Source organism: Hypanus sabinus, chromosome 16 (genome assembly GCF_030144855.1).
Source record: "Hypanus sabinus isolate sHypSab1 chromosome 16, sHypSab1.hap1, whole genome shotgun sequence".
In the NCBI taxonomy this organism is placed as follows: Eukaryota; Metazoa; Chordata; class Chondrichthyes; order Myliobatiformes; family Dasyatidae; genus Hypanus; species Hypanus sabinus.
Window position 1 is genome coordinate 14,148,403 of NC_082721.1, and position 25,855 is coordinate 14,174,257.

Here is a 25,855-nt window from a genome sequence, read left to right on the forward strand (position 1 = left end):
ATTTCAGCGCTGTGTGTAGCACACCGCTACAGTGCCAACCACGATGCCACCCCAATAATTTTGAACGGAAACCTCTAGCAGTATTTTTCTAGCTTAATCTGTTAGATTAGTACTCAAACTAAATTCATATGAGCCCTTGACAGTAGAGACCATGGTTTCATTCTGATAATGATTGACATGTAGAAAAAAATTTTCAAACAGCAACTTTCATAAATCAATTTATTTTCTACAAAACTGGTATTACATGAGAATATCAATTCAATATAACAGCAAGCATGTAATTGAGATGCAGAAGTTTGCTATAAAATGGGGGATAATGCATTGTGTGTTATGAGCAACAAAGACATTCATGGGACCTCCTCATGGTCATTATTTTAATTGATCAGTTCAATAAGCAAATTTCCAACCAATCCTTGTTGCTAATACTAAACAATGTAGTTTTATCCCCAAATGTGTTATTAATTATGTACATCTTTCATCTTACATGACTGATAATATATTCCAAATGAAGATAGTTGTTGGATTCAAACAGCTTAACACAGTGTGGTAAGATGCAAAATACAGCGGATTCGCTTTATTGGGCTTTCGGTTAATTGGGGCAGCAGCTTATTTGGGGCAAGCCTTAAAGAACAAAAATTAACTGAGAAAATAGCTGGGATTCCTTTTGTTTATTTGGGACACCATGCCACTTAAATGGGGCAGGAGACTGTTGCCGAACAATTTCTAACTAGTGTCAATTGTGTCCACTTCTGTGATCATTAGACATGTTAAGAGTGAACAGTTTTTAAAGTGTAAATTGCATGTGTGCACTTGTGTTATGTTGACCATTTGAGCCAACAGATGCTAATTACCCCAGCTGCCTGCAGGGCAATTCCTGGTGTTTATGACCCTCAGTGTCTGCGCTGATTTTGTTCATTTACAGTTGATCTAAAGAGGACAGCAGCATACACTGGGTGAATTCCTCCACTGATAACTATCACAAACTAATGCACATTTTTATAGCACTGTAGTAGTATTAGTAGTATTCTAATTTGTTCTGTATTTCATTTAAATACAAAATTTGTTACTTAGTTAAATGGCAGTTTATCTACTTTATATCTTTTTACCTGTTTCCATGAAACTTTGGCCAATTGGGGCAGCCGCTTAACTGGGCCAAAATATACTGGTCCCAATGTGTCCCAATTAACTGGAATCCACTGTAATTCCATTTATACAGTTGAAAATGTGATCAAAAAATAGCAAATTTTGTGAGAAATAATTATAATTACATCAGATGGTAATGACAAACATCTGATAAAAACATTTATAATAATGTATAAATAAAATGGAGTATTTTCTTCGCTGCTTTTCTTACAATAAATATATGGTATTAGTATGTACAATATAAACATTGCAGGGTTGAAATTCCTCTTGCTGCTCTGAGAACATGATGAATTTTCAGGAAAGAACCTTACTGACTTCTGTAATGTCTCTTCATGTGAGTCTTATCAGAGGAAACTTGGAAAAACAAAATGTTCCTGAGTCATTAAGTGATCTAAATAGGCACTTAATAGGCGTCGATAGAGCACAGTGAGGTTTTCCAAATGTGCAGTATGCAAAGAGTAGCATTCCCACAGGGAAAAGGAAGACTGTGACATCCAGTCACGGGAGAAGTTCTGGAAATGATTACAGATAGTTAAAGGCTACAGTAGGGCAGCAGCTCTAGGCAGAAGAATAGATGAAAGACAAAAGACATACAATGTTATTCACAAAGACTATCCACAATTATGTAAGGCATAGAAGCAACGTGGACCCTGGAACCCTTTAAAGCTCCAGGTTTAAAGCTTTGTAAATGCTTTGTAAATGAGATCATGCCAGAGATCATCGGTTTTCTCTCCCAATCCTCCTGTATTCCTTAGAATGATTGTCTTAACTCTGCCATTTGAACATGCTGTAAACACAATTTTATTTGACCCAGCTGCACAAATGATTGAATATGAACAGCCAGTGGAACTGCGTGCTTGCTGATGCCACACATTCGGTAAAAATGCATCAGATTCTGATGCTGAAATCAGGATTGTGATAAATTGATATATAAACAACTTGTTGATGACCTTGTTAATTTAGTTTTGAATTGTAAATGAAGAGAATTGCATTACAACACACTATGTGCCCTTCAGCCCAAGACATTGTGCCAATCTTTTAACCTGCACAAGATCAATCTAAACATTCTATATAGCTTCCATTATTCTATCAACTATCTGCCTATCTAAGAGTCTCTTAAATGTCCCTAATGTACCTGCCTCTACCACTACCCCTGGCAGTGCATTCTATACACCTACCACTCTGTGTAAAAAAGCTTATCTCCAATATTTTCCTCCAAATCACCTTAAAATCATGCTCTCTTGTATTAGCCATTTCTGCCCTACGAAAAAGTCTTAATCTATGCCTATCGTTATCTTGTACACTTCAATTCCCTATTGCACTTCTTTCTGGGCCTGATTCTACGAAATGGCTCCAGTCATTGTTAACAACGTTCAAAAGGTATGGGCATTTGGCTTTGTTTGCAGTATCACACTGCCATAAAAGGTCTCAGTGGCCTGCTTCTCATGCTCTCTAATCCCCTTGGGTATCCTCCCTTGCTCTTCCCAGATGAAGGAGTCACTTACAAAGAGTGCTGCCACAGGAGGCGATGGAGATAAGAGAAGTGGCTTATTAAGGGGTATTTAGACAGACAAAGGATGGGTGCCGGGGTGGAGATACATCTCTGCCAATGTAAGGTGCTCTTTCCCTCTGCTATCCTGCAGGTCCCCTTGAGCAAGGTATAGCATCTGCTTAGCCCCCCCATCAGGGCCATGCAAAGCCATGTGTTCCAGTGGTAGATGGTCGTATGAGTAGTTGGTGCATATCGCAAGTCCTGGTGATGCAATAATGGACGCCAGGCAGACAATGTTTGGAAGAGTATTGATAATGACTGCGGTCACCTGTCTTGTGAAGACACTGCCCAGAAGAAGGCAATGGCAATTCACTTCTGTAGAAAACTTTGCCAAGAACAATCATGGTCAAAGATAAACTACGGTCGCCCATATTATATGGCATGGCACATAATAATGATGATAATGACTATATAGGAAAGGTGTAAGAGAGATGTCACAGGAAGATGCAATGCAGAAATCTGCAGAAACACACAAAAAGCTTGAAGAGCTTAGCAGCTGAAAATGTAGACTGTCCATTTCCCACCATGGATGCTGGCTGACTCCTTGAATTTTTCCAGCATTTTGTGTGTTGCTCCTAAGGTATAAACAGATATGCTCCTAATGTAACACACACAAAATGCTAGAGGAACTCTGCAGGTCAGGCAGCATCAATGGAAATGAATAAACAATTGGCATTTTGGGCCAAAACCCTTCTTCAGAACTGAGAGTGAAGGGGAAGACACCAGAATAAGAAGGTGGGGAGGGGAAGGAGGCTTACTGGAAGGTGATAGGTGAAGCCAGGTGTGTAGGAAAGGTAAAGGGCTGGAGAAGAAGGAATCTGAAAGGAAAGGAGAATGGACTGTAGGAGCAAGGGAAGGAAGAGGGGATCCAGAGGGAAGTGATTGGCAAGTGAGAAGAGGTAAAAGGCCAGAGTGGTTTGAACGGACGTAGGCAAGTGGGGTGGATGTGGAAGGGCAAAACACTCAGAACTGACATGATGGGCTAAAGGATCCATAATGACCTTTTTTGCCTATCTACACCCATCCTCAATGCCTGACGTGACACTGATGCTAATATTAGAATCATAGATTTGTGCCATACAAGTCAATGACTCAAACATCTCCATTCATGTCACACTAGACCAGGGGCTCCCAACTGGAGTCCACGGACCCCCTGCTTACGGTATTGGTCGATGGCTTAAAAATGTTGGGAACTCCTGCTCTAGACTTTAATGTAGAGGAGTTCACTGTAATACTCTTTCTTCCCAGGTACTGTGTGATTCTTTCTGCTCTGCTTACATCATTATAAGAATGCAAATATGATGTCCAACCTGAAGCTACTTTAATTACTGTGATGTTAGAATGTAAATAAAAACTCACAAGCCCTAGGTCTGTGGATGCATGCACCAACAAATTAGATGCATAATCAGTGGAAAGAAGTGAATGGTTGCTTTGTTTCTGACCTTGTATTCACACTTAGGTAGCAAAGGGACTACCCTAATAATCAGAGGAATTTTTACCCAATGTCTTTTTCTTCTCTGCTAATAATATCTTTATTCACTTATGAACTACCATCCGAGGAGTTTTGAAAACACCGTGTTTTCTTGATTGTATCCTTTCTGCTTCATTCCTTCTTCTGAGGCTGCAAACAAAAAGATAATCTTCAAACACGAGAGACACAAGAGGCTGCAGATGCAAGAAACAAAGAGCTAGAGAAACTCAGCAAGTCAGGCAGTATCTGTAGAGGGAAATTTGCAGTAGAATGGATGTAGAGAGGACGCTTCCTATATTGGAAGAGTCTAGGACCAGAGGGTAATGCCTCAGAGTACAAGGACATCCCTTTAGAATATAGATGAGGAGTAATTTCTTCAGCCAGAGGGTGGTGAATCTATGGAATTCATTGCCACGGATGGCTATGGAGGTCAAGTAATTGGATATACTTAAAGTGAAGGTTTATAGGTTCTTGATTAGTACACTCATAATAGAACTTGGGGAGAAGGCAGGAGAATGGGGTTGAGAAGGATAATAAATCAGCCATGATGAAATGGTGGAGTAGACTCAATGGGCCAAATGGCCTAATTCTGCTCCTATGTCTTATGGTCAATGTTTTCAGTCAAGACACTTCATCTTGACAGAGAGAAGACAGCCAGTACAAAAATGTTGGCGGAAAGTGCTGGCAGGCGATTGGAGGATCCAGTGAGAGGGGTGAGAGGCAGGTGAGAGGTAGGGAGAGTAGGGATGGCGCCTGAAGCTGGGAGACAATATCTGGGTGTAGCAAACAGCTGAAAATAATGGAATGTGATAGTAGATGAAGGTGGAGCATGAATAAGGCAAAGGAGTTAGGAAGTGGGAAGAGAGTGTGGGTGACAGGCAGATGGAGGGGGTAGGGGAGAGGAAAGTGGGAGGGTGATGGGGGCTAGTTGGAGAAGGAGGGGAGAGAAAAGAAGAACGTATCATTTAAACACGGTTGCCTTTTGAATGGAAAATACTTGAACACAAAGGGATGTTGAAGACCAAAAAACTTGGTGGTTCATGTTATGGGGGATTCTAAAGAAATCAAGTTACAAGTTTAAATTCCTTTAAAAACAACATTAGATCTTAATAGATCTGTGGCCAGTTAGTCAAGAGCTTGATAGGTTTTGATTGGTAAGGGGATTAAATGTTATGGGAAGAATGGCATTAATAAAATCGTCATTATTGAACGGCAGGATAGGCCCGATGGGCTGTTTGGCCTAATTCTGCTCTATATCTTACGGTCTCATACGCTTTGCATCAATTTTAAATATAAGTCAATGGGTGTAAAGCACACAGATGTATAAACTAACAACTCCAGATACAACAAAATTTAATTTATTTTACAAAACAGGTCATATTTTCTCATGTGTCCAAGCTGAAACCATCTTCCTCAGCTCAAACATATTTTACAGCTCTACTTTCAGAGGAAGCGGAAGAGACGACTATTCTACAGACGCACAGCAGACAGCGTCCCAATGCGCTGCATCACTTGGTCTGGGAACTGCACTGCGGCAGACAAGCAGGCTCTACCACAGGAAGTCCAAACTGCCTAACGCATCACCGGCACCAGCCTACTCACCGTCAAGGGCACACAGTATATACAGAATGGTGCTGGGAAATGGCCAGTAACATCAAAAAGGATACCGTCCTTCTTCATATGGACTGTTTGTCTCACTCCCATCAAGGAGGAGGCTATGTAGCATCCACACCAGGGCCACAACAGTTACTTTCTCCAAGCAGTAAGGCTAATCAACACCTCCACCCACTAATCTACCCCACAACACCATCCCACCGCCCGCTCCACCCCCCACTACTTTATCATTTCCTGTCAGGATTACAGTACTTTATGAACACAAGAAACGTACAGGAAATAACACTAAACAAGCTTAAATCTTGGAACCTTTTACTTACAGTTACATCGACCATAGTGGGCAACACCAATGGATTTTCCCAGCAAACAAGTGGCACGTCTCAGGTGGCAGACGCTGTGGTAGGTGGCACCGTTGTTGCCACAGAGCGCCTGCTCAGACGACAATGGATCCGGGCAGGGCATCACCCTGCACATCACACAGTGTGCACTGTGAGTCTGGTCTATCACACACATGGAGGTTCCCGGACACGAAACCTGTGTGCAAGACTCTGGAAGACATTTGTAGTATACAGTGGTGAGTAATACAAGGAAAGTATATTCTCTGTCAGTGAAGTGCAACTTATAATGGATGCAACAGCACCTTAATAGAAAATATCACACACAAAATGCTGGCAGAACACAGCAGGCCAGGCAGCATCTATAAGGAGAAGCGCTGTCGACGTTTCGGGCCGAGACCCTTCGTCAGAACTAACTGAAAGGAAAGATAGTAAGAGATTTGAAAGTAGAGGGGGGAGGGGGAAATGCGAAATGATAGGAGAAGACCGGAGGGGGTGGGATGAAGCTAAGAGCTGGAAAGCTGGAAAGGTGATTGGCAAAAGTGATACCGAGCTGGAGAAGGGAAAGGATCATGGGACGGGAGGCCTCGGGAAAAGAAAGGGGGGGGGGGGGGGAAGCACCAGAGGGAGATGGAGAACAGGCAAACAACTAAATATGTCAGGGATGGGGTAAGAAGGGGAGGAGGGGCATTAACGGAAGTTAGAGAAGTCAATGTTCATGCCATCAGGTTGGAGGCTACCCAGCCGGTATATAAGGTGTTGTTCCTCCAACCTGAGTTTGGATTCATTTTGACAGTAGAGGAAAATATGATCTACATGTACTGATAGACACAAAGATTATGTGAAAAACCAATCATACCTTAAGTGAAACTTATTCTATTTAAGTTAAACACTTATTTTGCTCAGGGTTTGCAAGGCACTAGTCACAGTACCTTTGGAATATGTTGAGTAAATTTGGACCCTGTATCTAAGGAAAGATGTGTTGGCTCTGAGGAGGGGTCCAAGGAGATTCCTGAAAATGAAAGGCCTCTTTGTGCCGGTCTAATCCAGAGACTGCAGCAACACAAGTCATAAGACCTCCTCTTATATCTACTGTTGCAATCTTCTCATTTTATAGCAGCTTTCTAATTAAGGTTTTATGGAATTTGGGTTTGCTCTCCACCAACTGAAACGATGATCTCCATTTATTTGGCTGCTTCCACATCCCTTGCTGAAGAGAGCAAAGTGATTTTCGGCCAAATAAGTATTTTTGAAGTATAGTGATTTTGTAATATAATTGCACTAATGGACCCGAGTCACCCCAAACACAATCTACTCCAGTTGCTGCTATCCGGGAAATGGTACCGCAGCATAAAAGCCAGGACCAACAGGCTCTGGGAAAGCTTCTTCAACCAGGCCATCAGACTGAGTTGAGTGTATTTCTATGTTACATTGACTGTTCTATTTATTATAAATTACTATGATTGCAAATTGCACATTTAGATGGAGACGTAACATAAAGATTTTTACTCCTCATGTATGTGAAGGATGTAAGAAATGAAGTCAATTTAATTCAATTCATAAAATAAAAGCACAAAACCCTGAGTGTGATCTCTATTTCTGATTATACAGAATTGTATAGATAGTTAATTCCATGGGTACATTGAAGGAGCCCAGAAAACCTCAGTTGATGTATGCAGAGAGAAAGCACAACCCTTTCTTGTTCCAATCATTGTCCAAAGAAACTTGGTGATAAAGAAGCCCCATTAGTAGAAACACCTAAAACTTCAACAAACTTCAGTAGATGCACAGTGGAGAGAGCATGTTGACTGGTGCATCATGGGTGTATCAAGACATCAGTGCAAGAACAGGAAAAACTACAAAAAGTGGTGGATACAGCCCAGTCCATCACAGGAAGACTCCTCCCCACCAATGAGCACATCTACGAGGAGTGCCACCACAAGAAAGAAGCAGTCATTCATCAAGAAACTCCACCATCAAGGCCATGCCGTCTTCAGGAAGGAGGTCCTACACCACCAGCTTCAGGAACAGTCATTACCCTTCAACCATTTGACTCCTGAACCAGTGTGGATAACTTCACTCACCTCAACTCTGAAATACTCCCACAACTTACGGGCTCACTTTCAAGGGACCTGCAGCTTATATTCTCAGTATTATTTATTTATTGTATTTACACAGACTGTCCTCTTTTGCACATTGACTGTCAGTCTTTGTTTGTGTGCTGTCTTTCATTGATTCTGTTGTACTTCTCTGTTCTGCTGTGCAAGGAAATGAATCTTAGGGTGGTATATGGTGACACATGTACTTTGATAATAAATTTACTTTGAACTTTGAAATCCCTTTGATAGCATGAAGAAATAGTGAGAAATCTAAAATGATGACGGGAAACACCTAACATGCCAGGAAAGTTGAATAAAAACTCACTTTTGCATTCTCCCTGATACTGCACTTCCAATTCTGGCAACCCTCTGCATTTTGCCAAAAGGAGGCTGCATTCATCCCTGTAGATTTTACCGTCAGTCCCGCATACAGGTACCCTCTTTGTGACATTTGAGCAGTCAGGCGCACAGATGCATGTTGGCTTATTATGTTTGTTCATTTTGCAGATCTTCCCCGGTCCACAGTCCACACCCTCACAGGTTTCTAAAGTCACAGACAAAAATAATCAATTGCAAACACTGAACTATAGAGAAGATAAAATTTCACAACAAAAGCAAAAGAACTTTGCACTGCTATTAATAATTTAAGATGAAATATGTCATTGGAAAACCTTGAACTGATCCCTTTGAAAGAAATATTGAAACACAAGATTGTACACACCCATAAATTTCACCAATACTATATCCAGCAGTGCCCCATTATCCATTATAATGGGCGTGATGGATGAGGCTGACACAATCGGGACAATTAAGAAACTCTGAGTTAGACACACATGGATGTATGAAAGATGGAAGGTTGTGAGATGTGTAGAAGGCAGGCATCTATTGATCATAGGGGTTTATACTAGTCAGCACAACATTGTGTGACACAAGGGCCCATTCTGTGCTGTACCGTCATTGTCCTGTGTTCTATGTTCCAGAATCCCGAAGAAGGGTCTCAGCCTGAAACTTCTACTGTTTATTCATGTCCATATATGCTGCCTGACCTACCGGGTTCCTCCAGTGTGAGCTGTTTTGGATTTCTAGCACCAATGGACTTACTCGTGTTTATCCCATTTTATGCCCTATGTCCAATGTCCGTAAGTGTCTGTGTAGTGAGCCCACTCACCATTATGCAGCCACATGTACAGGAAGGAGCTCATTCAAGACCTTCTAGAATCATATATAAACTTGATGATAGCAAAACTTGTAAATTTAGGAAAAACAAACACGAGAAAATCTGCAGCTACTGGAAATCCAAAGCAACGCACACAAAATGCTGGAGACTCAGCAGGCCAGGCAGCGTCTATGGAAAAGAGTCTGTGGTCAACATTTCAGACTGAGACCCTTCTTCAGGACTTCCTTAAGGAAAAACCCCAGTAGTGTTCAGTGATTCAGATTTGATCACTGCACATTTCTTACTTTAAGCTGGTCGGTCCTGTTACTGTCAGGGTTGCAAATGCCTCCACTTTTAAAATTCTCCGATTTAATTAGCGTATACATAGTGTTTTTTTTATGCTGCATTGGATCCGACAGTCATTTCGTTCTCCTTTACGCTCGTGTACTGAAGAATGAAGCAATTTTGCATCTTGACTCCTGAATCTTGAATAGTTGCTAAGTTATCTGTACATTTTTAGAAGGGATGGAGCTTGACAGCACGGCACAACGTTCTACCTTGATGCTTTTAACAAGGTGTCTTGAGACACACAAGTTCATCCTGCTTTTGGCACTCAGTATTCTTTAAATCTCAAAGTGAAACATTAAAATACACCACCAAAGTAGGGCTGACATTTTATTATGCACATACGCATTTAATGATCTTTATTAAATAAAGGATAACCACTGCCCAATCTACATGATGCCACATAATTTTCATGCCACAAGACTATATCCAACACTTAAAAGGCACACAAGTTGTCTTTAAAAATAAATAAGTCTCAACATATCGTTCCTTTAAAAAGAATCTATAGCTTCATCGCAGAGGCAAACAGTTGTCCAAAGTTATCGCTGCTGGCATTCACAAAATTATTTTGGAAATAACTGCAGGGAAATTTAACCAAAAGTTAACCTTAATCTGTAACAAGGTGTTTTCTTGAGGGAGACACAGAGATTGCAGGTGCTGAAAACAGGAGTAAAATAAAACAAACTGTTAAAGATTATCAATTAATCTCATAACCAAGAGAAATAAAACTGTCATACCAATTACAAACACATGCTGGTGGAACACAGCAGGCCAAGCAGCACCCTGACGAAGGGCCTCGGCCCGAAATGTCGACAGCGCTTCTCCCTATAGATGCTGCCTGGCCTGCTGTGTTCCACCAGCATTTTGTGTGTGTTGTTGTTTGAATTTCTAGCATCTGCAGATTTCCTTGTGTCATACCAATTGCTCATTTTAAAAATATAACAGCTAGCTGTGAGTGCAAGATCGTTAGATCTTAAATAATCAGGTAAGGCATTAGAAAACCATAGGGATTTTGTTCAAACTTCTTTGAATTAAGGATGTGATAGCCCAAGGAGTAAGAAGCAAAGTGAAGGCTGCCATATTGTGTCCTGTCCAAAACAGAGAGCTGGTGAACCCTATGCCGAATGCCAGTAAGTCAGAGTGACACAACGGTACAGTAATTGGTGCTCCACAGCCACACATTCAGTTCTGAACTTTGTTACTGGAGATTGCATATCCTCTCCATGACCACGTAGGTTGTCTTGTGGCTGCTCAGAATTTCTCCCTCATCCCAATGACGTTCTCGGAGGTTAACAGGCCACTGTTCTTTGCTCTTGAGTGTACTTTAATGGTGAAAAGAATCAAAGGACTTGATGGACATATATGAGAGAGTAGGTTGCAGAGGTTCTGGGAAATAAAAAGAAGGGGCTTGGGAGTTGCTCTCTTGGGCAACAGCATGAAACTACTAGTCTCTGTCTTTATTTGTGTAAATTAGAAGAGCAGTTATAACAATTCCAAAGCAACAAGATATATTTCTTTGAAAAATTGTCTTAAATGCAAGCTGAACACTTTGCCAGTGTGTTAAGTTGTCACTTGCTTAACTGGTCTGTCTAAAATCAGACAGGGGACATCCTACATACACAGTAAATAGTTCACCTAACAAATGTAGCCCATTATTGTCATGGAGGATTTACACCTAATCATAATGTGCCAAGCCACGATGGACCAACTTCCAACACAGGACCTGCTCATTGGATGTCATTTACTTGGACATTAAAGCTATGAAAACTCACCAACATCTCTACTTCCTCAGGAAGCTAAATAAGTTTGGCATATGCCCATCAATTCCTAAGAATTTTTTTATAGAAAGCATCCTATCTGGATGCATAATGGTTTGATATGGCAACTGCTCTGAACATGACTTGAAGAAAATGCACACAAAATGCTGAAGGAACTCAGCAGGCCAGGCAGCATCTATGAAAAGAGTACAGTCGACATTGCGGGCCAAAACCCTTTGACAGACATTTATGGAGACGGCTCAGCAACATCACGCAAACCAGCCTCTACAAACTGTGCCTATACCTCAGTAAAGCTGCCAGCATAATCAAAGGCCCCAAACACCCCGGAAATTCTTCTTCCCACTCCCATCAGACAGAGGATACACAAGCCTAAAGCGTGTACCACCAGGTTCAAAGACAGCTACTGTTCTACCGTGATAAGACTCCTGAATGTTTTCTGGAAGGACACTAAGGTGGGCTATTGACCTCACAATTTACCTTGGTATGATCTTGCACCTTATCGTTTACCTGCATTGCAGTTTCTCTGTAGCTGTTACACTCTGTTCTGTGGTGTTATTGTCTTACCTTCTTCTGCTAAAATGCACAGTGTAATGGACCAGTGTGCAAGATAAACTATTCACTGTATCAAGTTAAATATGATAAAACAATTTGAAGTTCATAAAAAACAAATTCAAAATATTCATGCAAAATGAATATTTATTGAAAAAGTGGCAAATTAAATTAATGTACTGAAATCTTGCAAAATATGGTTAAATGAATAATATCTGTGAGGCAATAGCTGATAAAACCAGAAGCAGTTCAAATATGAATAACAACAACACACACAAAATGCTGATGGAACACAGCAGGCCAGGCAGCATCTATAGTGAGAAGCGCTGTCAGGTTGAAAGGTCTCGGCCCGAAACATTGACAGCGCTTTTCACTATAGATGCTGCCTGGCCTGCTGAGTTCCACCAGCATTTTGTATGTGTTGTTGTTTGAATTTCCAGCAGCTACAGATTTCCTCGTGTTTGCTCTTCAAATATGAATAGTTGTTTAATTTATAGGTTCATCTCCCTGAGCTCTGCTGTGTCATGATAATAGCTTCAAGTTGATAGGCTACCTTCAGTAATTACCACAAAAAAGCATCAATCATCAAGGACCCTCATCATCCAGGCCATGGTCTCTTCTCACTGCAGCCATTGGAAAGGAGGTACTCGAGCCTTAGCTTTAACTTTGACATGAATACACATTATTTCAACAATTTTAGGTCAAACATTAACCAAGTATCTTCTGTTGTAAATCTACAAGTGAGGTGGCAGAATTCTGCAGTGGAACATCTTACGAGCATTTAGTGTAGGTGGGCCAAAGCAGTGGCCCTCGTTCTCAACATAATTTTTTGTCAATGAAGGAAAGGGCCTTGCAATTTCAGCTAAGCATTGAATAGGGCTTAGGGTGGATTAGCAAGGATAATAATTTGATCATAAATTTACTTGGAACTTTGAATTCTACAAATTGGAACTCAAGATTTCAAGAAAAATTCAAGAGTATTATATTTGCTTACATGGAGAAAAGGTTAAAGGGAACATATTTTTTAAAATGCCAAGTTATGAATAAGAGAAATATAATATTTTAAGTAGGGACTGAATCAATGGATACAAAATTAGTTGTTCAAACTTTATTTGAAGTTTGCCTTCTAATCCAAAAATGCTGCAAGTTTAAGACATCCATCCAGCTTTAAAAAAACTTATATTCAATGACAATATTCAACTGAGGCCTTTCAAGCTGATCTTTATGTAGTTAGTAAAGCAGTGATGACTGAGCCACTGGCACTCATAAAGTATCAGATAATGGAAAGTAAGGAGCTTAAAGATGAGTAATTCCAAAGGCACTTTGGAAAACTTTACCAGTACTTCTAAAGGAAAATAGAAACTAAAGGCAGCCTTCTCTTTGGAAATCAAGTAGATTTAGCAATCACCAGCATAGGGCAAAAGTACATCAGGAAAATTTCTGAGGGGATCAAATCACATTCATCCCCCTTCTGGGTCTTTATTTGTGATGCCCTCTCAGGGGGTACAGATTCTCTTTATTTTTAGTCATTTTATAATGGAAGAGAGCTCTCATCACTTTAAATAGAGCAAAGTGAATGATGAAGTTGGCTTAACCTTCCCAAGATTTTGAGAGGTCACATGTTGAGTGGTGAGGGTGAATGTAAATGGATGATAATAAGTATAACTTCCATTTTTCCAATAGTTAATGTGTAATTACACTGGCCAAGTTGCTGAGTCCTGTGTCGTAGCAATGGTTCTTACTTGGTGAGTGCTGCAGTAGCAAATGTGGGTGGCAGGGTAGTGTAGCAGTTAGTGCAATGCTTTACAGTGCTAGCTGTGAAAGACACAGGGTTCAATTCTTGCCACTGTTTGCATGTGGAGTGTGCACATTTGTTCCCGTAACCACATGGGTTTACACCAGGTGTCTTGGTTTCCTCATTCTGCATTCCAAAGACGTACGGGTGAGGGGACATGCAATGTTGGTGCCGGAAACATGGCGATACTTGCGGGCTGTCCCCAGAACATCTCGAATATGCTGGTCATTGAAGGAAACAATGCATTTCACTGCATGTTTTGATGTTTCAATGTAAATATGACAAATAAAGCTAATCTTTAACTTTTATCTATTTATTAGTATCTTATTCCTTTTATTCTTATTGTGCTCATTCTTGTGAAAAGTGCTTAATTTATGCTTTTCTTGTGGGGGCTTCAAGGTTCTGATGTTTCTATCATTCATTCTATGGGATTTCTTGTTTTGTCGATGGCTGCGAAGAGTAACAGTTTCAGGTTGTATACTGTATACATTCCCAGATAAAAACTTGAACCACTTGAACTATTTGATTTTAATTTGAATGCTGCTACTTGTGTCTGTGATGCTGCAAGTAAGCTTTTCTCTACAGCTGATGTACTTGTGCATATGGCAATAAGCTTAAGTTTGACTTTGAAAGTAATGCAAACTGCTTAGGACTTCCATTAATTCACACTCAGCAAATCACGCTCTTTATGATTTATGTAATGAAGACCATATCCTACACGGGCAGCAGCCAGACTAGCTGGCCTTGGGAAAGGTAGGTGAAGGAAGGGATCAGTGGGTCAGGCAGAATCTGTGACAAGAGAAACAGAGCCAACATTTTAGGTCGGTATTATTAACCCAAACATTAACTCTGTTTCCCTTTCCACAGATGCTGCCTGACATGCTAAGTGAATCCAGTATGTTCTGTTTTTTGTTCTAGATTCCCAGCATCTGTAGTTTATTTTTATATTCTCATTTTCTGAGGTAAGTGTAATGCTTATTGGGGATTTCTCTAACAATGTAGCTTGCATTGAGATACTGTATAACATCCTAGCCCTAAATTTAGAGGGACATGGACCAAATACGAGCAAATACGACCCTCTTAGATAGTCCAGCATGGACGAGCTGGGGCGAAGGGCCTGTTTCTGTACTGTAATGCTCTATGATTCTAACATTATGTGAGTAGAGCACACAGGTTTAAGTCACCAGAGATGCAGCCTACATCAAGCAATGTGATATGTAGTTCTGGTCAAACAGTATATGGTCTTAATATTTATTCAGCTTCATTGCTTTTTTAAGAAAGACAATTTCACTAAAGTAGTAAGTATTGAAACAGCACTTCTGATGATAAACCCATCGAACAAATAAGGCATCAGCACGCTACGCTACAAAAACAACTAGTATTTATATATGGCAGCAGTCGGTCTTAAAAGTGATAAAATGGTAAATCGTTAACAGTTGCCAAGATCAACAAAGTTCTGGTAAAGTTGTTAGGATGCAATATGTCTCAAGATCCAAAGCCAGACCTCCTGGGGAATAAAACTAATGCAGAGACTAGTAGGATAAAAAGGGATTTATCAAGATTTCTAAGAATTCTGGGCCTTGAATCAAGTTTCACTGATGAAGCAACATCACCCATGTAATCTGTGGAATGAGTCCAAGGGAGTATTTTACTGACAAGTTGACAAAATCGGCAATCAGTACATCAGAAGAGAAAAAAGATAGTTAAAAGGAGGTGACTTATCATTCCAAAGCGTAATATTTAACTGTGATTTAAAACACATATATGCTAACTGCTGCTCCCCAATCTTTGTTAGCATTTCCATTTCTCTTCAAGTATACCTTGGAGCTGGTGAAGTCACTTTATAATTGATTGTATATTGGCACTGTTGTAAACTTGCTTTATATTGAGCTCCTTCTCAAAACCATAAAACTTCAAGACAAGTGTTAGGTCATTCAGCCCATCGAGACTGCAGCGTCGTTCAATGATGGCTGAAGTATTTTTCCTCTCAACCTGAATCTCCCACCTGTTAGTAATTCAAATGTATTTCAGTATTTGCTTTGCTCCTTTAGATCAGGATTTCCCATTCTATTTTATGGCATGGACCAATACCATCAAGCACGGGAACCATGGACCTCAGGTTGGGAACCCCTGCCTTAGATGAAGATGCTGGTCAAAATTTGGGGCAACGTTCCACTATCTCTTCTATGATCAACGTTCCTTGGAGTACAATCTTCTTTAAAATTAAGGTAAGTAGGTGAATAAGTTAACATTTTTCCAGACAGAGGGTGCAGGGTATGTGGGATAAACTGCCAGAGAAATCTGTATAAGTGGGTACAATTACAACGTTTAAAAGACACATGGATGGGTACTTGGAGGGACAAAGCTTACAGGGATATAGGCCAAATGCAGGCAAAAGGACTGGCTCAGATAAATTCTTTGGTCTGCATGAAGGGGTTGTTTCTGTGATGTACAACCCTATAGACTCATTTTTATTTAAGACACGTTGGTGCAGATATTCTACCAATTCCTACTGTTAGAGATAGACGATACTTGAAAATTTTTGGTGGTCAATGGAGTATAATACATATCATGGGTAAAACTTTAGAACTGTAAAGCTAAGAGAAAAGCTGTCCACTGTTGCATTGTCCACCTAATGTCACCATTAAAAACTGATAGGTGCAGATGCCTGACAAATGATTTTGTGTCATACAGTCAGAGAGAACTACAGTATAGACACAAATGCTTTGGCTCATCCACTGTTTTACTACCTAGTCGCATCAATCTGTAACTGGACCATAGCCCTCCTTACAAACCCACCCTCGCCACCCCCACCCCCATCCAGGTAGTTATCCAAGCTTCTCTTAAATGTTGAAATTGAACCTGCATCTACCATTTCCACTGGCAGCTTGTTCCACACTCCTACCACCCTCTGAGTGAAGATGTTACCCTTCATGTACCCCTTAAACATTTCACATTTCACCCTTAATCAATGACTTTTAGTTCTAGTCTCATACACCTCAGTGGAAAAAGACTGCTTGCATTTATATCCCTCATAATTTTGCCTACATCTATCACATCTCCTGGCTTGAGGCAAACACTTAATGAGAATGACCTCATTAAAATACTACTTTCTGGACTAAGATCGATTGTAATATACTGTGGCAAGTTTCTGAAAATGATCTCATCTATAGGCCAGCTCACAATGAGTTGGCACCCTCATTATAAAATACCCTGAGCTAGAAGGGTTAGCCAGGATTAGTGACGCATCTCCATGGCAAGTCTAATCCCAATTAGCTTGGAGTCATGGGACAAATCTATTAAGGCTTGGCAAATACATATGTTACATTTTCACACCAATCCATTTCTAAATATTGCACACCCATATACTTTTAGAGCTGTCCCTAGTCTTCCATGATTACTCTACTTACTGTGACATGGGTAGCAATTCACTCCGCCAAGAATTATAAGTTTTAAAATATCACTTTCTGGTATGTCCTGATTTGTCCATGCAGCCTGAGCACTTCCACTCGTGCAACATTCCTCTCGATCGATCCGAGTCATGGACAAAGCCTGGCATTTTCCATTTCTTCCTTGCTGCAGCCAACATACTCCAGCTGAAGAGACATGATGCAGAGAACAAAAATTAGTTCTTTGTAAATAACTCCTGTCAAAACATTTTTGAACCATAGAATTAGATTGTAATACAACAATCTAACATTCAACAACGCTTCACTATCTACAGTATCAATCTACAGAACTTCAACACCTATATATTTAGGAGTCCCATTGGTTCAGCTGGTCAGGTGATGTTGAAAACAATCAGTGTATATTTTTATCTATTAAACTATATTGGATAATTATTTCTGCAAGAATAATTCCAAAAAATTTTAGAATTGTGTTCTCATGAAAAATCACATTTTCTCAATTACTTACTTATAAAAGGCTTACACTAAATAAGTTGGAATTTGCAAAACAGGGCTGTTAACTCCTGAACCATAATTTGTTGTAAAGGGAGTTAAAATATAGGAAGGGCCTCTTTACACTAAGATTGAAAATGGAAGTTGAAAGACGTATTAATGGAATGGAAGCAAATATCTGTGTTCAGATATCATTGAGTTCAAGGTAGCTCTAGTGGATTACAACAGACATTGGGCCACCATGTCTATATCAACCATCGGGTAACTAGCAATACCACTTAGACTGTAACTTTGTACATCTTGGTGTTATAACCACTGCTTTATTAATAATACATTTTATGACTTGCACTTTTTAAGAAACTTGTGTATTTTTTACAGTATTTGTTAGTTCATCCCCACTCATTGGCAGAAAGCATTATAGCAGTTATAATAACAGTTTGTCACCTTTTTTATCTTTCATTGACTAAGTATTAGCACATTGCCCACATGATGTAATTTTTTAAAATTATGTAGCCAATTAATTAGTTTATCTATATCTAAGGAGTCTTCCTTATCTTATCTAGAAACAGAATTAATTTTTCAGTGTTGCCCATATTACTTTGTCTTCACATTCTTTACCATTCATTCACCTCTTAGCATCTTTTCTTAGCTCTATATTTAGTTTGCTTAGTATTTATATGTTTGTTTGTACTCTAAACTAAACGATAGCTGGAATTAAGGCTGCTCGTCATTCCTGACTCCCAGAAGAACCCTAAGTATCAGAAAGTAAACAGAGATACAACATTATTAATCCACAGCAGACACAGTTCCCTTGGCCCACTATGTCCACATCGACCATCAGGTACCTACCTACACCATATGGTCTGTAACTTTCTACGTCTTGGTAATTCAGGGACTTATCCAGCTATTTCTTTAAGTGTAATGGGAGTACCTGCCTCATCTGCATTTTCCAGATCAGGTGAGAAAAGTTCATCCTCATATTTCCTCTAAATCGCTTACCTTACACCTATACCCTCTAGTTTTAGATAGCTCTATGAAGTGTAGCTTCCTGCTATCTACTCTGTCTATGCCCTTCAGAATATTTTACAATTTTATCAGGACCTTTCTCCACTCAAAGAGTACAAAGTCACCCTATCCAGTCTCTCCTCTTATTGAAAGTGTCCACCTCAGGCAATGTGCTGGTGATTCTTACCTGTTCCCTCTTGAGTGGGATCTCATCCATCCTATAGAGTAGACAAACATAATTCTGTTCAGCCCTTTAATCCTTATGAGTTTTGAACATACAGTACTGTTCAAAAGACTTAGGCACACATATATATATATATATATATATATAGCTAATGTGTCTAAGACTTATACGTAGTACTGTATTTGTCAACATGGGACAGAGAGTGAGTTTTCAAAGGCTGTTGGGAATGGCAAGGGTGGAGCACCATGGGAGGGGTGCAGGATATGTGGCAGAGGAGTGCTAGGGGCGGGGTGGAGGGTGCAGACACACCCAGCCCTGAGACAACAGGCAAGCTGATATGATTCCAGACAACTGGTTTTTTGATCATTACAGAATGTCTCGCTGGTATTTTCTACTCCCTCTCCTCTCCCTACCCCCTTTTCCAACCATGATTTCCCTCTCCCAGCCCCCTTCCCACTCTCAATCCACAACAGCAACCCACATCACAATCAAGTTTATCTTCACACAAATATGTCATGAAATTTGGTTATTTTTTGCGGCAGCAGTACAGTGCAATACATAAAATTACTGCAGTACTGTGCAAAAGTTTTAGGCATCCTAGCCATATGTATTTTCCCAACACTTTTGCACAGCACTGTAGATGCCATGATAATAATTCTTGACTGGGTATATATACAGTAATAGTTAGCTTTCAATTTCTACCGCATACTTATGACTTGATTTTAGTTCTATTGAGAGATAGAGCATGGAAACAGGCCCTATTAGCCCAATGAATCTGCACCGCCCAATTACACCCATGTGACCAATTAACTACTAACCAGTGCATGTTCATAATGAGGGAAGGAATTGAAGCACCTGGGGAAATCCATGCGATCACAGGGAGAATGTATAAACTCCTTCTAGACAACATCAGAACTGAACCTTTGTTGTTGATGATATAATAATGTCACACTAACTGCAGTGCTACCCTCTGCCCATGGTTTGATTGGATTTATATGCATATGTGACTGACCATGCCCATGATTCCAGTTTTTGCCCCCATTTTTCATCAAGTCAAAGGGCAGCATGACTCATGATAGTCGAACATGTTTCACCTCAGGTTATGAAAATCCGGCAATGTGACCGCGTTAACCTCCAAGGACAAGTTCAACGTCGCCATTCTGTGGGATAAAACCTAGAAGAAGGGAATGCTTTGCTCATCCTTGGACGAGATGAAGGCAACTTTTTGGAAAATGGATATCCTGAAGGGAAAGTACCACTCAGACAGAAGTACCTTGATCTCTCTCACGGGATAATTTTACTTCAGAATAGTAATGGTTTCATTTAGGATCAGACCACACTGGACCAAGGATAAGTTGCACAACTCACAAGACATGATTTAAGTGCAGTGCCAGGGATCTGTCATAATATAAATTTTGGTAAATTGGTTATTATTGCCACATGCCTTGAGGTACAGTGAAAAACAGTTTTCATGCCATCTACACAGATCATTTCATCGGTACATTGAGGTAGAACAAGAGGAAAGAAATACCAGAATGCAGGAAAACATGTTACTTTTACAGGGAAAGTGTAGTATGGACAGGCAGTAAGGTGTAAGGCCAAAATGAGGTAGATTGTGAGGACAAAAGTCCACTTTCTTATACAAGGGGACTGGTGGACTTGAGTTGCTCTCTGATCTTGGCAATTAACTTTCAAACGTTTCATCACCATGCGAGGAGACGTTGTCAGTGCGCAGTGATTGCGGTATGTCCTCCACGTGCTTGGCAATCAGCTGATTGGATGTCATTTTGGAAACTCAGTTGAGATGTGGGGGGGGGGGGGGGTGGGGGGGAATCTCATTGCCAATTGGTAGTGTGGCAAAGTTCGCCCGTTGTGGTCTGGAATTTTGCCCGCATCGGCACTTAAGTAGGATCAAGGTCTGCGTGTTTGTTTACGGAATTGTTTGTGGAAAACCACACTTCTGGGAATTTTCAATAGTTTAATAGTCTTACAACAGACTATTAGTTTAATAGTCTTACAACAGTGGGTAGAAGCTGGTGGTACATGCTTTCAGGATTTTGTACCTCCTGCCCGATGGGAGGGTGGAAAATTGTGGCATGCCTGGGTTCTTTCATTATGCATATGGTATAATTATATTACACCTTTAACCTCAAGTAGCATTAGTCAATATGCATTAGGAATGAGTATATTGTTTTTCATCAGTGGGAGAAAGTGAGAATAACCAATGTTCCTGGCAGAACGGTAGCGCAGCAAGGTTCTGTTACTGCTTATGGCGTTACGCAGTTCAAAGTTCAATTCCATCGTCATCTGTACGTTCCCCCTGTGGAATGCGTAACTTTTCCTGGGGCGCTCCGGCTTCCTCCCACAGTCCAAACACATACTAGGTAGGTTAATTGGTCATGGTAAATTGTCCTGCGATTAGGTTAGGGTTAAGTCAGAGTTGCTGGGTGCTGCTAGGGCTGCATGGCATGAAGGGCCGATAGGGCCTACTTCACACTGCATTTCTAAATAAAGTAAAAATATACTTCCCTCTGATTTACTAAGACTAGAATTACTTATTGAACCTCGGCATGCCAGCCTGCACCCATTATGTATTAGACTGGAGGTGCCAACTGAGATAGCTTAAGAAAGTTGTGATCCAACCACACAGAGGACTGATACACCTTGGGAGAGGTCCAAACTACGAAATTCAGTTTATTAGCTCCACATTTACATCCACTGAAACTGATAATGCTACAATTTCTGCCAAGATTTCCATGCAAGGTAGAAACAATAGAACTGTACTTTATGCTGATGTCTGGATTCTATAGGGAAACTGACCATTTAATAACCTTGATCATAGTTGTCTGACTTTATCTAAAATGTTGTTTTGAAATTATAATCCCATGACAGGAAGTAGAGATTGCTTTGCATTGGCATTAAACATTCATTGGGTGATGCATTGACCCACTTCATCAAATTTCAAAGTTCATTTATTATCAAAGTATGTATGCAGTATACAACCCTGAGATTCGTAATCCCCGCAGACTACCACAAAACAAAGAAAACCAAAGAAAACCGTGGAACCAATTTAAAGAAAAAATATTAAACCCCCATGCACAAAAAAAAACAAATCACGGAAAACGGCAACAAAAAAACCAAGCAAAAAACATAGAACATAAAAGACAAAATCTAAAGAGTACAGGCATATTCAGTTCAGTTCAGTTCACTATCTGCAGGCTACCCCAATAAAAATCACCCAAAATAACAGCAGAAAGGGAGTGCCAAGAAACCAGAAACACATCATAACAGGAACTAGAGAGTCCAATCCACAAACCACATTGATTAAACCTTGCCCAAGGCCAGAAATACAGCACCATCCTCCAACAGCTTCGAGGGAGAGAGACCATTCGAATGCAATCTGGTGAGTACGGCAAATCTCTAGTAGTCTCTTAACTTCATCTGATAGTCAAAGATATTTTTAATCATCTTGACAGCAACAAGATGGAATTCTGATACTGTGCTTATACCTCAAAAGGACATTCTCTTAGTCATAAGTGGCTCCAGTTGAGGTTGGCAAGTTGTAACAATTGAGATATCATGGGGATCAGTGCTAGCTAAGATTTTTGATGTCTACAACTGATTTTAATGGCTTGGCTGAAAGAAAAGAATGCATTGTATCCAAGTTTGTGACGATACAAACAAGATGGAAAATTGTGTTGTGAGGAAGATGAGTCTAAAAATAGCTGTAGGAAGAAAGTTAAGGGCCAAATATACAGCAAGTAGAATATACTGTAGTATTGTTCACTGTTCAAGTATGAAGTGAATGATGAAGGAACATTTAAATACATTCACAAAACTGCTCAAAGGCCGTCCAAAAATTTGTCAAGTCAAGTTTATTGTCACGTGCACAAGTATAGTGGTTTATGGAGACAAACAAAAACTTGTCTTTGCTGCAGCATCACAGGTTTGCAGATTCAAACAATACATAGAACATATGGTATACATAAATTATACAGGGCAGTGAAGAAAGAATCAGGTTTAATATCATCGGCGTATGTCATGAAATTTGTTGATTTTACAGCAGCAATACAATGCAATACATAATAATAAAGAAAAAAGCGTGAATTACAGTAAGTATGTATATATATGTGTGTGTGTGTGTATGAAGTATATATTTATATATAATGTTAAATTAAAAGTTCTGCAAAAATAGAAATAAAAAAGTAGTGAGGTAGTGTCCATGGGTACAATGTCCATTCAGAAAGCAGATGGCAGCGGGGAAGAAGCTGTTACTGAATCGCTGAGTGTGTGCCTTCAGACTTCTGTACCCCCTACCTGATGGTAGCAATGGGAATAAGGCATGACCTGGCTTATGGGGGTCCTTAGTGATGGATACTAACATCAAAAAATAATGAGACATTAGTGCAACAAAATCAGAGACAAGTTCATGGTAGTGTAAGAGGTGGTCCGCACTGTTCCATTGCTGAGGAGTGTTGAGTACGAGTGTTCTGCAGGTCGGATCAGTGACCTCATGGTCCAAACAATTAGTATTGTAAATATATTCAGGTTTTCACTTCCATTTACCTCCCCCATGACAAACTGCGTTTAAATTAAAGACAACCTTGCATCTTTCATGTCCCTTTCACAGAAAGAACATAGTAATAACATGAGAAATATAAACAGGAGTAGGCCATCTCACCCATCCAATCTGTTCCACTATTCCATATGATCATGGCTGATCTGGAAGGAGTCTCAGCTCCACCTACCCACCTTTGGCCCCTAACTCTTAATTCCCCTGCTATGCAAACATCTATCTAGTTGTGTCTTTAATATACTAAAAGAGTTAGCCTCTATTGCTTTCCTTGGAAGAGATTTTCACAGATTCACTACTCTCTGGGAAAAGCATTTTCTCCTCATCTCCATCTTAAATCTATTCCCACGAATCTTGAGGCTTTGTCCCCTAGATCTAGTCTCGCTTACCAGTGGAAACAATTTTCCTGTCTCTATCTGATATATTTTTATATGTTTCTATAATTCTCATTCAGAATTCCAGCAAATATAGTCTCAGGTTACTTCATCTTTCCTCATAGGCTAACCCTCTCATCTCTAGATTCAACCAGGTGAACCTTCTCTACACCTCCTCCAAAGCCAGGGAATCTTTCCTCAAGTAAGGAGACCAGAACTCAATGCAGTGTTCCAGGTGCAGCCCCACCACTACCTATACTGTTGCAACATAACCTCCCAATTTTTAAATTCAGTCCCTCAGGGAATGAAGGCCAGCATTCCATTTGCCTTCTTGATAACCTGTTAGATCTGCAAACCAACCTTCTCTGATTCATGCACAAGCACTCCAAGTCCTCTGCTCAACAGCATGCTGCAATCTTACAGCATTTCAATGGTGATCTGATCTTGAATTTTTTTCCTTTCAAAGTGCAAGACCTCACTTTTACCAAAATTGTAATCCATCTGCCAGACACCTGCCCATTCATTAAATCTATCTATATCTCTCCGCAGATTTTGTGCATCCTCTGCACATTTGCTTTTATACTTAATTTAGTGTCATTCAAAATTTAGATATGCTACACTCGGTTCCCTCTTCCAAACTGTTAATGTATATCATGAACAGCTGCACATCCAGCACCCATGCCTGTAGCAGTCCTCTTACTATTGACAGCCAACCAGAGAAACAACCATTTATCCCAAGTCTCTGCTTTCTATTCATAGCAGTCATAAAGTCCATTCTCACATATGGATGCGAGACGTGGACACTCACTAAGACCATGCAAAAGTCACTAGATGATTGCTGTACATGAATGCTCCGGGCGGCTCTTGATGTGAGTTGGCAACAGCAGATGATGAATGTTAAGCTCTATGACAACCTACCGATGCTCACTACTAAAATCGAGGCAAGAAGACTGCAACTAGCGGGGCACTGTCTACGCCACCCTGAGCTACCTGCCAGCCTAGTCATCACATGGGAGCCCAAGCATGGGAGGATGAACCCTGGGAACCTTCCCAGGACTAGGGTCAACACGCTCCTAGAAGATAGCGGCACGGATTATGTAGATGAACTGAACACACTGATGAGAGAGAGGGAGGAGTAGACAGTCCATCATTGTGCTCGACACCGGCCCCCTAGGCCTGATTCGACGTAGTAGTAGTAGTAGTCTGCTTTCTATTGGTTAACCAGTCCTCTCTCCATACTAATACATTGCCTCCAACTCCATACATCTTTATTTTAAGAATAGGTCTTCTTTGCAACACCTTATTGAATGCCTTCTGAAAATCCAAATATACAACATTCATCTGTTCCCCTCTATATCTTCAAAGAACTCCAGGAAGTTTGTTAAACAGGACCTCCTCCTTTATGAACCTGCCTGACAGAACCACTTCTATACAAATGTCTTGCTATTTCTTTCTTAAAGATAGCTTCAAGCATTTCCCTAAGTACAAATGTTAAGGCAACTGGGCCAATAGTTACCTACCTTTTGCCTACAATCTTCTATAAACTGTGGTATGATATTTACCCTCTTCCAATCTGTTGAGACCTGCCCAGGTTCTAGAGAATATTGGTGAATTATCACAAACACATCCACTGTAACTTCCACCATTTCTTTCAATAGTTTAGAATCCATCCAATCAGAACCTGAGGCCCACTAGTTTGCTCATTAATATTCAATGAAAGCAATTGTATTGAGGTCCTCCCCCCTCCCCGCCCCCCCCATTGTATCCATAATATCTCTCTTTGACAAGTTAGGTGTGTCCTCCACTGTGAACACTGACATAAAATAGACTTTCAATGCCTCAGCCACTTCCAAATTACCCAATATTCATTCCCTCTTCTCATTGTCTAGGCATCTATGTTCACTTTAGCCAACCTTTTCTGCTTTATATAATTGTAGATACTTTAAGTATATATTTTTATATTTTGTATTAGTTTACCTTCAT

General features: G+C 40.2%; 1 protein-coding gene across 3 annotated transcripts in view; it reads right to left on the bottom strand.

Moving 5' to 3' along the window:
* Positions 1–243: 243 nt before the first annotated feature.
* Positions 244–25,855, bottom strand: part of fstl3 (follistatin-like 3 (secreted glycoprotein)) — a 93,378-nt gene continuing 67,766 nt past the window's right edge. For all 3 annotated transcript variants that reach the window (XM_059991156.1, XM_059991157.1, XM_059991155.1), the window contains 4 exons: positions 17,248–17,433; positions 8,540–8,758; positions 6,101–6,328; positions 244–4,316 (listed from right to left, as the gene is read on the bottom strand). In XM_059991156.1, coding sequence (XP_059847139.1) covers positions 4,243–4,316; positions 6,101–6,328; positions 8,540–8,758; positions 17,248–17,433 — 707 coding nt within the window. In that variant the 3' untranslated portion in view covers positions 244–4,242. The remainder of the gene's footprint in view (positions 4,317–6,100; positions 6,329–8,539; positions 8,759–17,247; positions 17,434–25,855) is intronic.